A 13051-nucleotide genomic window follows, 5' to 3' on the forward strand; every position below is an offset into this window, starting at 1 on the left:
TTTTTGGGAAGCTCAAATAACCCTAAAGCACACCAACAAGGGGGTCTTTCAGAGATGTCCCCCTCTCTTGAGGAACAAGGGCAGAGCACCCCAGACCCAAGCACCTTCCCACAGCCCCCAGCTGGTGCCATGGTGAAGGAGAACATCCTGCTGCACCAGGAGACCTTCAGCCCCTTCCTGCCCTCTGGGCAGCTCAGACATTCCTCTGCACTCCTGAAATTCTGCATTCCCACCCCTGCAGACCCTCAGCAGGACCTGACGCACGTCCCCTGCACGTGGAGCTGCACCAAGAGCCAAGCCCTAGCCCCTGGGCCACCACCCCATGTCCACCAGCCACCACAGAAAGCCACAGGGGATGTGACAGCTTCTGGCAAGGGTGACAAGCTTCTTGCCCCCCCAGCTGAGCAGGTGTCCCCCAGAGAAAGGCAGAGCAGAGCAAGGGCAGGAGCAGCTGTTAGTACCTCTCTGCAGGAAAGAGGCCGTTCTCTGGATAATCCCTGATGAGGAACAAAAGGATGGGAGACAAGGCATGAGGCAGGGAGGGGATGGACTGGGGGGTCCAGCAGTGCTCACAACACCTCCAGGGCAGTGCTGAGAGCTGTGGGTGTCTGACCCACCTTGGGGAGCAGCACAGAGGCTTGGGGAATACGGGATGAGGGCCTGGAGGCTGCAGTGAGATCCCAGTGGATGGAGGGGGGCACTGCTGGGGAGAAGAGCAGGGGCTGGGTTGCCGTGGGGCTGGGACCTCGCCCCACAGCTGGGGAGCTGGCCTGTGGGTGGAAGGAGGAGTTGGTGTAACCGGCAGAGAGGAAAGGAGTCCTTACCAGACCTCTTCTTTCCGATGGGCTCCCTGAAAGAGAGAAGGAAGAGTGTCAGCCGAGCGAGGGGACAGTTGGGGTGTTGGCTGAGTGATGAACCCACCCAGGAATGCACACAGTGCTGCCTCTGGTGGGGCCACTGACCTCCCTCAACCAGCCATTGTCTCCATGGGCATCACCCACCTGCAAACAGCCCCTGCCCCCCTCCTTTCATTTCATAATTTAACGTTTTGTCCTTCCCAGGGTGAGCTTGGGTGCTGGCCTGGCCTTGCAACTTCCACCGAGCCACTTGGTACCACCTCGGGCACTCATCCATGGAAGTCTCAATAAAATGAAATGAAATGCAGCCAAGGTGGAGTGGAAACAAACAGGAGTGGAAACAGGTGGAGTGGAAACAAACATTGTTACAGGAGCCTGTTGAGTTCAGAGACCACAGACTGTGCAGAGACCTGAACACCACATCCCAGGTGCAGACACCAACAGGGGAATCTATGGGACACAGCGTCCCAAAGATTTCCCAACAGAGGCAGCATTGCAGAGCTAAATCAGAGTTAATTAATAAGCCCCATCAAAAGTGCCCCAGTTCAGAGGTGCTACAGGTAAGGGAGGCAAAGCAAGGCCAGATGAGCAGGCTGCAGATCAGCAGGTGGGAATGGCACCCTCATGCTGATGGGAATAACTGGAGTTTTTGCCCTGCCTTCTGCTAAAGTCATCACTGTAACTCATCCCCTGCTTCCCTTCTCTGGCTGCTCCGTCTGAGTGAGGGGGCAAGGAAGGAGCTGCAATTCCACTTTGCTGCTGGGATGTTCCTGGCAGGGACACAAAGAGCTGCAGGTCTGAAGAGCAGCAGCCCCAGCCCAAGCACCTCAGAGGGGACAGGAGCTCAGACAAGACAGGAAACAGCAATAAACTCCTGGCAGCATCTCCTCCTCCTCCTCGGATCCCTGAGGAGCAGAGAAGGGCAGCAGCAGAGCTCATGTGCATGGCTCCCTGGAAACTCATGGCTCCGGCAGAAGGGAAGGAAAAACCACTCTGCCTTCCACTGTAAATCTCATTTAGCTCCAGCCCCCCAGCAGCCACGGCACAGTTACAGAGCACCAATGCACAGCTGTGACAGGGGGACACCAACCAGCCCCACAGAGGTGGAAAAACCCAGGAATGCTTCTCCAGCTGCTTCCCAGAACTCTGAAGGCAAGGGTTGCTGTGTGCCTGGAGCCTCACTTAAAGCTCTGAGCCAACACCACAGTCTCAGTGGGCTCAGCCCAGTGTCCTTCAAGAACCTCATAATCCCCTGAAAGGAAACTCTGACACATGGAGAACTCTTAGCACATTCAATAATCCCCATGCCACGTTTTTTTTAGGAAAAGAGAGTCAGGTTTCTCAAACATCTTCTCTAGGCAGCATCCCTGAGGATCCAGGGGTGGGAAGGAGTGAGATGGGAGCACAGAGGTTGAGCAAAGTGAGCAGGCTTTAAAAATAAATTAAAAACAAATACAAAGAGCCTGCTTTTCAACAACCTGTACGACAACTGTTAATTCACTGCAGGATGCTGGGGACACTGAAATTCTTCATGGACTTACAGGATCATAATTCAGGCAAGAAATGTTAGTTAAAAGTCATTAATTATAAAGCCAGGTCTAAAGAAGAGTTGTTACAAGCTGGCTTGAGTTTATAAACTTTTTCCTAAGGCACACCTGGTGGCTGCTGGGCCAGGCAGGTCCCAAAGCTGCAGGGAGGTGGCCCTGAGGTTGCCACACAGAAAAGCCCACCTTGCAGTGGGACTCGCAGGAGAAAAGTGCCCCCAAGTGTGGCTTTGGGGACCTCAGCACTGCCTCTGCTGCCACAGCCAGCTCGTGGAATAGGTGAAGGACTGGAATCCCAACACAAGGAAAACAACTCCAGCTGCTGCAAACCCACACGGGAGCCACATCAATCGGGACGGATCTGAGGTCAGCATTCCAAGAAAACATCTCCCTCATATATATATATAAAAAAACCCTCTCTTGTAAAAAAAACCTCCTGCTGTAATACAGTAATGCCACCAAAATAGCTGTCAGGAGGGGGTTCATCTCCTAAGCATTCAGCAAGCTTGGAGATGTTTGCAAAATTTATGGAGGCAAGGAACAGGGTACAAGAGAGCCCTTGTTTGGGAGAAGTGATGTTTAGCAAATGCTCCAGCAGCACTGAAAGGAGCCCCTGTCCCCACACTCCAGGGCCACTGCAGAGCTGGCCAAGCTGAGCCCTCAGGCTCAGAACCTGCCCTGGTAGCTCAGAAAACCCAGTGCCCTGTCCAGGGATCTGGCACAAAGCAGAAATTTGCTATTTCTGTCTGCTGTCATCCAGGACAGCCAGCTCTCAGCAGAAAGGGAAGGAGGCTGTTTTGGAGCTGGGATCCAGCCTGAACTCCTGGTGAATGTGCACGTGGGGATCAGCAGAAATGCAAAACAAACAACTTTGTGTACGAGCTGTGATCTGTCTGGAGAGCAGGACATGACCCCAAAGCTACAAGCCAGCAAGAATCCTTATCCAAACCAACATCCACCAACTCATGGGTCTCTGGTCCACCAGCAGAAGCTCCTGGAGTGGCTTCCTGTAGCCCCTGCGCCCTACAGCAGGGACAAAGTTCAAAGCAACAATTTTTTAAAGTGTTTTATACATGATGGGCTGCTCAACTCCCCAAAAAACCCAGTGAAAGATGCTTTTAACTGAAGAGGTTTCTCATGGCCAGGGGTACATCCCATCCCCAGGTGTGGGAACAGCAGCACGACAGCCCCTTCCCCACCACATCCCACTTGTAACTGTGGGCAGTGAATAAATAGCTACTTGCTAATATTAATAACTAGTTACTTGGTAATATTAATTGGTAATAACTTAATTAATTGGTAATAACTTGGTAAAAGAATAACTAGTTAATTGTTAGTATTAATAACTTATTAATTAGCTACTAGGGCCTTGCTTCTCTACAGAGTTAACCTGGGCTCCCTCATGTCCCAGGGCTGAAATTCAGCTGGAGGAGAGAGCAGCTGAATGCCCTGACTCAGCAGTGGCTCCGTGCCCAGCCCCTCAGACTTCCCCAGCCTTATTCCAGCACCTCTGCTGTGGTTAAAAACAGCTCTGAGCTGCAAAGGGGTGGGTGGGAGGTGAGGGGGTGCACACTGCAGCCTCCCACCTCAGCAGCCCAGCATCCCGTGCTGGTCAGACCTGCTGAGAGTGGGGAGCAGGAATTTGATGACTTCTGTTCTGTGAAGCTGCAGGGCTTCCATCCAACACTGAGGAAAAAAATCCCACATCCCCCAGATTGCTAACTTTCCAGAGATTTCTTTTCTTTTTCCATAACCATTTCTCTTCTCCTCCTTCCCTCACTGCTCTTCACCAATTCCTCTGGATTCAGCCTCATTCTGCCCCACACTGGGCAGCCCTATGAGTTGGAAGCAGTGGAGTAATTCCAGTCCAGAGCTTGCTGGACAGGGATCCACATCACAAAAGCCACCAGCTGTCACTGCCAGCAGAAACCCTGCCACCTCCCTCTGCTCTCCTGCTTGATGTGGTCTCTCCAGTACACAGAAAAGCTGGGGAAGAGGAAAGAGGGGATGGAGAGAGGGCTTCACCTCCCTCTTCCACCCACCAAATGCTGGAGACTCCTGTCTCAACTCTACTCCTGGCTGTGACATCCTGCCCAGCTGGGAGCAGTGGTGGAAGGGGGAGGAATAAAGTCAGAGTTTGACCCTTTTCCTCTCCCTGGGACAGGCTGGGGCTTGGAGAGCAGGGGGAAGGTTGGGAAGGGCTGAGGACCTGCTCGTGTTGTTCAGCACAGGGCTGCTGAAGGGAGCTGCACTGCAGGAAAAGCAGGAGAGTCCTGGCTCAGCCCGGGGAGAGCTCCAGCTCCAGGGAAAACAACACCACAGGGGCCTGGAGAGAAATGCTTGGGCTTTCCAACCTCCTCTTTCCATTCCCAAACCCTGCCAGGACCAAGGACTGAATTCACCCTTTGCAGTTAAAGAAGAGCTCCATGAACTGCAGTTAAAGCAGAATTCCATGATTTGCAGTTAAATCAGAATTGCACAGACTGCAGTTAAAGCAGAGTTCCACAAACTGCAGTTAAACCAGAACTGCATGACTTGCAGATAAAGCAGAATTCCACGAACTGCCATTAAATCAGAATTCCACAAACTGCAGTTAAACCAGAATTCCAAGGACTGCAGTTAAAGCAGAATTGCATGAACTGCATTTCAAGCAGAGCTCCAAGGACTGCAGCCAGCTGTGGCCCCTGGCAGGGTTTGACATCCTGGGGTGCAGTGAGTTGGGTGGAGCCTCACCCGCACCCCACACAGAACAAGCACAGGGTGGGTCCAACAGCACCCACAGGCACGTCCCCTTCCCTGCCACCAGCTGCCAGCCTCGTGGGCAGGGTGACCAGAGGTGTCAGCCAGGGAAGCCAAGGGAAGGACAGGGAGCAGGAAGGCTCCCATGAGACTGGCTGACCAGTCTTTTTTCCCCTCCCTCATTCCCAGCATAAAAATATTTTCCTTTTTTTTTTTTTTCTTTCCCTCTTTTTTTCCTTTCCCCCACTCTGTTCATGGCCTGGCTCCCTTTCACATTCCCGGAGCAGAGTATTTCTGTGCTGGATGAAGGATGACATCCGGCCCAGCCCCAGGCACGCCATCACGTCTGATCCAGCCCAGCCGTCTATCACAGCTCCCATCTCCTTAGTGCTGAGCTGGCAGCCTGCCAGGCCTTGGGAATGGGCTCCCAGTCCCTCCAGAGGAGACAGTCAAGGACTTTTATTAATTAGCATTTTGAATTGTAGCTAATAAATACCCCTCTGGCATTTGGAATGGGATGGGGGACACAACGGGGATGTCCTTGAGATGCTGCAGGGTTTGGCTGCTGGAGGCAAAGGGACAAGGGGCACCCACTGGCTCCCTCTGTGTGCTGCAAGCTTGTGGATCTCCTCCTGGAGAGGAGCAGGCAGGGAAGCAGCACATTCCCCATGGAGAGGAGCACCACGAGAAGCAGCACATTCCCCATGGAGAGGAGGAGAGAGGGAAGCAGAATGACCAGCACTGGATTCAGCATCACCTGCTCGCCCACCCAGCCCTGTGATGGCCAAAACTCACGAACACACAGAATTCTGCACCCCATGGATTGTCCCCCCACAAAAACATGTTTGGGACTGGGCTCCAGGCAGTGCCTTGTCTCTCAGACCCAAAGCAGGGAGGTGACAGGGGACTGGCCCTGATGGCTGCAAGGACAGAGGGCTGGGAGCTCCAGCTGCAAGCACAGCAGCTCACAGGGCTGCCCCACTCAGCACCCAAAGGCCTCCCCCCACACCTGATGCTCTGGCCACAGTGCCCACCCTGCCTCGTTTCTGGCTCAGCCTAGAAGACAAAATAAAGGTGAGGAGAGCGGGTGTGAGACTGAAGCTGCCCTTCCATCCCCCGTGCTGAAGGTCCCTCAGCTGCAGGCAGGTCCAAGACCTGACTCTCACTGCAGAGCAGCTCTTGCCCCTCATGCAGGGCTCAAAGATCCGTGCACAGACAGTGCCCCACATCCCAAAACAGCCCCACCCTATGATACCCCACCTCTGATGTCCTTGCAAGCTCATCTTGTCCTGGTGTCCCTTTCCTGCCCTTGAGCTGAGCCTTCCCTGAGGGATGACCCTCCCTGAGGGATGACTCCTCTGAAGGATGACCCAAGGGGCAGCAGGTTAAGTGGTGAGCAATAGCTGGGCAGGACAGATGAGAGCATCAGCCACAGCAAGCAATTAGTTAATGGGCTCTGGTGCTCTCAGACCAATCTCATCAGTGACCACGAGCTGCAGGAGAAATGATGAGAGGCCAAGCCAATAGAAACAGGAGCCAAAGGAGGAAAGCAGGGATGGGGGAAGGGGGAGTTAAGAGAGGGAATGAAAATAATCAAAAACCCAGGGAGAAGATGTAGTCCACACAAGCACGATGCTGAGCTGGAGACCTGACAGGCTCAGGGGAGAAAAACAAAATCCCTTTATCTACCTCCACACCCTTCCAATAGCAAACGGTGTCAAATCAATTTATTGCCTTTCCCCTCACAATCAATCAGGCCTCTTCCACTGCTCAGGAGCCGTGTCACATGCAGCAGGGAAAGGGAGAGCAGCAGAGCAGGACACGGAGGCGGCTGCTCAGATTTATGCTGCTCGTGATTAGTAGGAGATGGGTGGCTCCTGGCCAGAGCAGCTCACAGTCACAAGACTTAGAACCACACCGAGTTGCATAAGGCACGCAAGATTCCCTGCAAACTTTCCTGAGTTTGTGTGGAGAGGCTCTGGAGTGTTGTTAACATGGGGCTCGTGGATATGGCTGAGGGAAAATGCCCTTCCAACAGCAGAGGTTGCTGCAAATGTGTGAAGTGAGGCTCTTCAGGCTGATTGGGTTCCTGAGAGTGGTATTTGCAAGCAGAAAGAGGCTCAGGAAGAGACCAACACTTCATGGGGTCCCAGAGAAGTGTTTCCACTTCCCCGCTGGAGAAAGGTATCCACACTGAGCTGCAGAGCCTCTCCACCAAAGTCTCCAAATCCCAGATCTGTGACTCGCAAGGGAACTGCTCATGAACACCTGAGTTGTGGATATCAGCAAGTCCAAGGCAGTTTGTGACTCATCACATCCCAGTCTGAGTCTCATCACATCCCAGTTCATGTCTCACCACCATCCCAGTTTGTATGTCATGACCATCCCAGTTCATGTCTCACTACCATCCCAGTTTGTCTCATCACCATCCCAGTTTGTATCTCACCACCATCCCAGTTCATGTCTCACCACCATCCCAGTGTGTCTGATCACATCCCAGTTTGTATCTCACCACCATCCCAGTTTGTGTCTCACCACCATCCCAGTGTGTGTCTGATTACATCCCAGTTTGTCTCATCAGCATCCCAGTTTGTCTCCCCACCATCCCAGTTTCTCTCCCCACCATCCCAGTGTGTCTCCCCACCATCCCAGCAGTGGCTCACTCTTTGGGGGGCGTCAGGTCGTCGGGCCGTGTCTCGAAGAACTGCAGCACCTCCTCGCACTGGGAGATGTAGGGAGGCAGCTGGATCAGAGCCTGAGGAGCAAACACAGACACGGTGATGGAAACACCCAAACTGTGCAAGGAGCCCAGGGACATGAGTGGCACCCAAGGGGTGTCAGGGTCTCTGAAATCCCAACAGTGTGAAAGCCCTTGTTCTCCCAGCCTGGCAGCCAAAGAAGGAGTCTTTGGAATGTGTGAAATCGAGTTTTCAAGGTTGTTTATTTTCCCCTATCTATAGTATTTTCTCTCTGACCTGCTGAGGTCCACCTAGTACAGAAGCCATGGCAGTCTGGCCTCGAGTCCTCGGCAGCTCCCACATTATATACTCAAAGCTGCGTGTGTATATTTACAATTTCTTTACCAATTCCCATCACCCACGTTAGACTGTGAATCTCTGCCTTAAACCAATAGAAAAGTGCCACCATCACACCAAGACATGGAGGACAAGAAGGAGAAAATGGCTAGGACACAGCCAGATTCCTCCATCTTGTACCCCTGAATTACATTCTAAAAAACCCCAAAATTCCACTTTTCCACCCTGTGTTAGTTCAAATATCACACTACTCAAACCCTTGTGGATTGTAACTCCTCATACAGAGTTGACAGCTTTCCACAGGCTAAAATCAAAGCCACAGGTGTTTTTGACTTCATGCCAGGGTCTCTGAGCCCCCTGCCAGGGTCTGGAGACAGCCAGGGCAGCCAGAGGGATGCGCTGGACTCCAACAAAGGGGTTCCCAGCACAGGCTGGGAAGAGAACCACAGCAAACCCAGAGAGCCCCACTTCCACCCAGCACCCCACCCTGCTGCAGTTCAGACTAAAGGAAAATAAGCAGAGACTGCCCAGGCCCTGCTTAGCCAGCTCCAGCCTTTTGGGCAGATGTTGTGTCAGAAGCTGAGAGCCCCAGGGTGGCCATCCAGCCTCCCAGCTCAGTTTGCCAGCCTGGAGCAGCCATCCTTGGGAAAGACTGGCAGTTTACACCTGGCAGACTCTCAGTGCCACCCGAGCACATCCTAAAAATGCTCCCCTGGGCAATGGCAGCTTGGGCAGGGGCAGGGAGAGAAGCAAGGGAGGCAAAAGCACAGACAGCAGGGCTGGGAGGCTGCTCTGCTGCTGTGGAATGGCAGGAGATGTAAAATTCCCTCTGCTTCTTTCCCTTCAAGGAATCTATTGTAAAAAAGCTTCAACAGTAGGACCTGAAGGGTGAGAGTGCCTGGCTGGGAGGCTAGTGGAAAAAGGGAGTATTTAAAATCAGGGAGCAGAGCTGCAGCCTGACTTGGAGCAGATTTATAACCAGTTTTCTGTACAATTCCTCCTCCCCTCTGTTTGCTGTCCCAGCAGTCTCGTGACAGCAGAGTGGGCAAAGCAAACCTCCCCTCATTCCTCTGCTGGAGACAAAACCACAGCTGCAGAGCCTCGGGGTGACCACAGAGATCAGATGTGGCTCCTTATTGCCCCAAGTGCTGGCCCCAAAGCCCTTCCAGCACAGAGCAGCCAGTCCCTCAGTGCCAGCACAGCAGACTGTCAGACCACTAATCATGGGCCAGACTGAACAGCATCATGTGAGACAGCAGAGAGAAAACCACTCCCTCCATGGCTTTTGGGCCCAGGGAAGGGCTATTCAAATACCAGGTTTTGCATGGATGCCATTCCCATGCGGTACCACTCCCCAGCTCCAGCATCCCATGATCTAAGTGATTTCCCCCTTGCCAAAACCCCTGGGATTTTGTGGCCTGGAGAAGGCTCAGTGCCCTCTGAAAGGAGGGGATGATCCCAGAGATCGCCCTGTGCTGGGAGGAGGAGACACAAGGCCCACAGCTCATTCCCCAGGACGTTTTGAAGGAAGCCCACCTAGAGCTGCCTCTGCTGAGCCAAGCAGGCCACCCTGCTGTCCTGCTGGCCACAGCAGCTGTGGCCACTCCATCAGAAACAGTGGCACAAAGCGGCCTGATGTCTGTCCCACCTCTGGCCCTGCCACCCAAAGCAGTGACCTGGGCAGGGCCAGCAGGACACAGCTTTGGTGTCGGAGCCACAGCAAAGTCACCTTTCCCATCCTGCTGCCTGCAGGCCTGAGGAGAAAGGACCAAAGACAGAGGATCCCTGTTGGATCAAAATCCATTCTGCAGGCAGTGAGAAAGGATTTCCTTTCCTTTCTCAGTATTCTCAGTGGGCCACCCACTCTCTTTGGGGTAGAGCATCACCACTCCTTCATCAACCCCCCTCTAACACTTTCCCGAAATCCCTCAGACAGGAGGAAGGCAGATCCCACACCACAAGAAAGGCCAGCAGATGTGGAACACAAAGAGAATAAACTGGAGAAATGGGAAGGCATTTCAGGCCTCTGCTCCCTCTCCTTGCCAATCCCATGGTTGTTTGAAGTCTCATTGAGCAACTCATTGCTCTTACCAGCTTGCTCTGATTCCTTCGCTGCTTTTCCTGCACTTTATCTTAAATTGCCATGTTTTTCAGTACAACAGGAGCTGGCACAGAGCCCTTCAGCAGGAACAGTGCCCTGTGAAAGCAGTGGCTCCCCCCCTTGCTCCTCTTCCCTGCTTCCACCCCAAATCTCACCCATCCTCTTTGCAAGTCTCTCCCAGAGGATGAAGACGCCCAACTTCCCTCAGAGGAGATGGCAATAAAGCAGAAACTTCCTCACACAGCTCCCTCCTGCTAATCCCTTACTCATTTTCCATCTCTGCAGCCCCTGGTCAGTCCCACACCCAGCTCGGCTCAGATGCTTTCCGGGTAAGCAGCAGCAGCTCGAGGCCAGAAGGGAGAGCTGGGAACTCCTGGGTGATGCATTAACGGGAGGAGGAGAGCACAGCTCCCTAAGTGGGTCATATAACATCAGCCACTACCTTCCTCTTGTTAAGTCAAATGGGTTCATTATGTTTTATGCCACTAATGGCATCGCTCTGAAAGAGGCAGCTGCAGCATTTTATCACTGAGGGACGTTTTCTTCCCCAAAATGGAATTCACGGCCGCGCCTGTCTGTGTAGCTGACACAGCTCAGTGGCTCGGGAGACAAGGGCCAAGCACCATCAGCTTCCCCCAGGACAGCTCAGAGCACACCTTGTACCACAGCTCCATCACTCTGCCCTCAGCTGCTGTCCTGGCCCGCAGTGATTCCCATCTGCAGCCCCTCTGCAGAGCTGTCAGGATGCATTTCCCAATCCATCTCCATCCCTGGAGTTGTTATTCCAGCCACGGCCTCCCTGCCACGGGCCTGGCTGAGCCCCAAACCCCACAGCCTCCCCCACCATGCAAAGGCACTGCCACACCTCCCTCCCCCAAGGAAAGGCATGGGTATTTTACCATTTCCCCATCTTCTCCCGTGGGATTTACAGTCTTTGCATAAATTTCCAACAACATTCAGACTGGATTTTGGAGGTACCAGTCCTACCATGGCTGCTGCAAGTACTAATGCACATCTTTGACATGACAAGATGTGACACACTGGATTTGTGTGAAAATAGTTTGTCATGGACTTCAGTATTTTGCTTCTCCTGCCAAAAAAACCCAACTCTGCCCTAAAATCATAATTTCCCTTACACTTCAGCCCAGTTTTATATCCTTCAAGAGTATGGAGCAAATTGTCTCAGCCTTCTCTCTGTTCCAATAATTTTCTGAGGTACAAGTCATCTTACCCTGTTTTTGTAACCAGTAACTGGAGTCTGCATCCCAGTCTGGAGCCACCCCACCATCCTACAGCCTCAAGTGCTGTCTGCTATATCACACAGGAGGCCTTTTCCCAAAAGATGGGAAAGGAAAGGCTCCCTGGGGAGCTGGGTCCTTCAAACCAAGTCCTGCACACAACCATTTCACTCCAAACCTGTGGTGATGGACACAGCCAGGTCCTTTCCAGCCCTTCCAGAGCTGGTTCTGCTTTGCAGCTGGAGAAGGGACAGGAGGAAGGCAAAGCCCAGCAGCAGGGTGCAAACTGGAGTGGGGTTGGGCACCTCTGACCCCTGCAAGGCCAGACCTCCAAGCCCCCAGCATGAATCATGAGGAGAGACAAGCTGAACCATGGGTGGGTCTTAATCAAAAAAAGAGATTGATTAGAGCACTCCCTGTGCTCTTGATGCCTGCAGTGTGAGCTTTCACGTTTTCCAGACTCTGTACTGCACTGGCACAGAACTCTGAACTCCATGTAAAGTGTCAGCAGCTCTCCTCACAGCTCAGGCACACAGAACAATCCTTCTCCAGCCCAGAACCAAGGACACCGCTGCAGCTCCACCCCAAAAAGGGCAAACAACAGGGGATGGAGGAGAGCAACCTGGGAGGATGGGCTGTGGTCAGGTGGGGTTGGGCTCTTTCCAGGCAGCACTGACAGAACCAGAGGACACAGCCTCAAGCTGCACCAAGGGAAATATAGGTTGGATAGTAGGAGAAAGTTCTTTACAGAAAGGTGATAAAGTTCTGGAATGGCTGCCCAGAGAGGTGGTGGAGTCACCATCCCTGGGTGTGTTTAACAAAGCCTGGATGTGGCACTGGGTGCCAGGGTTGAGTTGAGGTGGTGGGGCTGGGTTGGACTCGATGATCTTGGACTCGAAGGTCTCTTCCAACCCAGTGATTCTGTGAATTCTGTGTGGGATTCTGTGAGTGATTCTGTGATTCTGTGTGTGATTCTGTGAATTCTGTGAGTGATTCTGTGATTCTGTGCGTGATTCTGTGAATTCTGTGTGACTGTGTGTGATTCTGTGATTCTGTGTGTGATTCTGTGAATTCTGTGAGTGATTCTGTGAATTCTGTGTGTGATTCTGTGATTCTGTGTGTGATTCTGTGAATTGTGTGACTGTGTGTGATTCTGTGATTCTGTGTGTGACTCTGCATGTGATTCTGTGTAATTCTGTGTATGATTCTGTGTAATTCTGTGTGTCATTCTGTGATTCTGTGTGTGTCTCTGTGTGTGATCCTGTGTCTCTGTGTGTGACTCTGTGACTCTGTGTGTGACTCCGTGTGTGTCTCTGTGTGTGACTGTGACTCTGTATGTGTCTCTGTGTGTGACTGTGACTCTGTGTGTGACTGTGTGTGACTGTGACTCTGTGTGTGTCTCTGTGTGTGACTGTGTGTGACTGTGTGTGACTGTGTGACTCTGTGTGTGTCTCTGTGTGTGACTGTGACTCTGTGTGTGACTCTGTGTGTGACTGTGACTCTGTGTGTGACTCTGTGTAACTCTGTGTGTGACTGT

General features: G+C 52.6%; 1 protein-coding gene across 7 annotated transcripts in view; it reads right to left on the reverse strand.

The window, feature by feature from the left end:
• The window catches only part of SH3PXD2B (SH3 and PX domains 2B), a 66305-nt gene that overhangs the window by 18564 nt on the left and 34690 nt on the right, over positions 1-13051 (reverse strand). For 4 of the 7 annotated variants that reach the window (XM_068206187.1, XM_068206184.1, XM_068206188.1 and 1 more), the window contains exons 5-6: positions 7804-7895; positions 825-850 (exon numbers count right to left, since the gene is read on the reverse strand). In XM_068206187.1, coding sequence (XP_068062288.1) covers positions 825-850; positions 7804-7895 — 118 coding nt within the window. Of the gene's footprint in view, positions 1-461; positions 498-824; positions 851-7803; positions 7896-13051 lie in introns of all 7 variants that reach the window. The other 3 variants (XM_068206182.1, XM_068206185.1, XM_068206183.1) reach the window with 1 other exon arrangement.

Source organism: Anomalospiza imberbis, chromosome 15 (assembly GCF_031753505.1).
Source record: "Anomalospiza imberbis isolate Cuckoo-Finch-1a 21T00152 chromosome 15, ASM3175350v1, whole genome shotgun sequence".
In the NCBI taxonomy this organism is placed as follows: Eukaryota; Metazoa; Chordata; class Aves; order Passeriformes; family Viduidae; genus Anomalospiza; species Anomalospiza imberbis.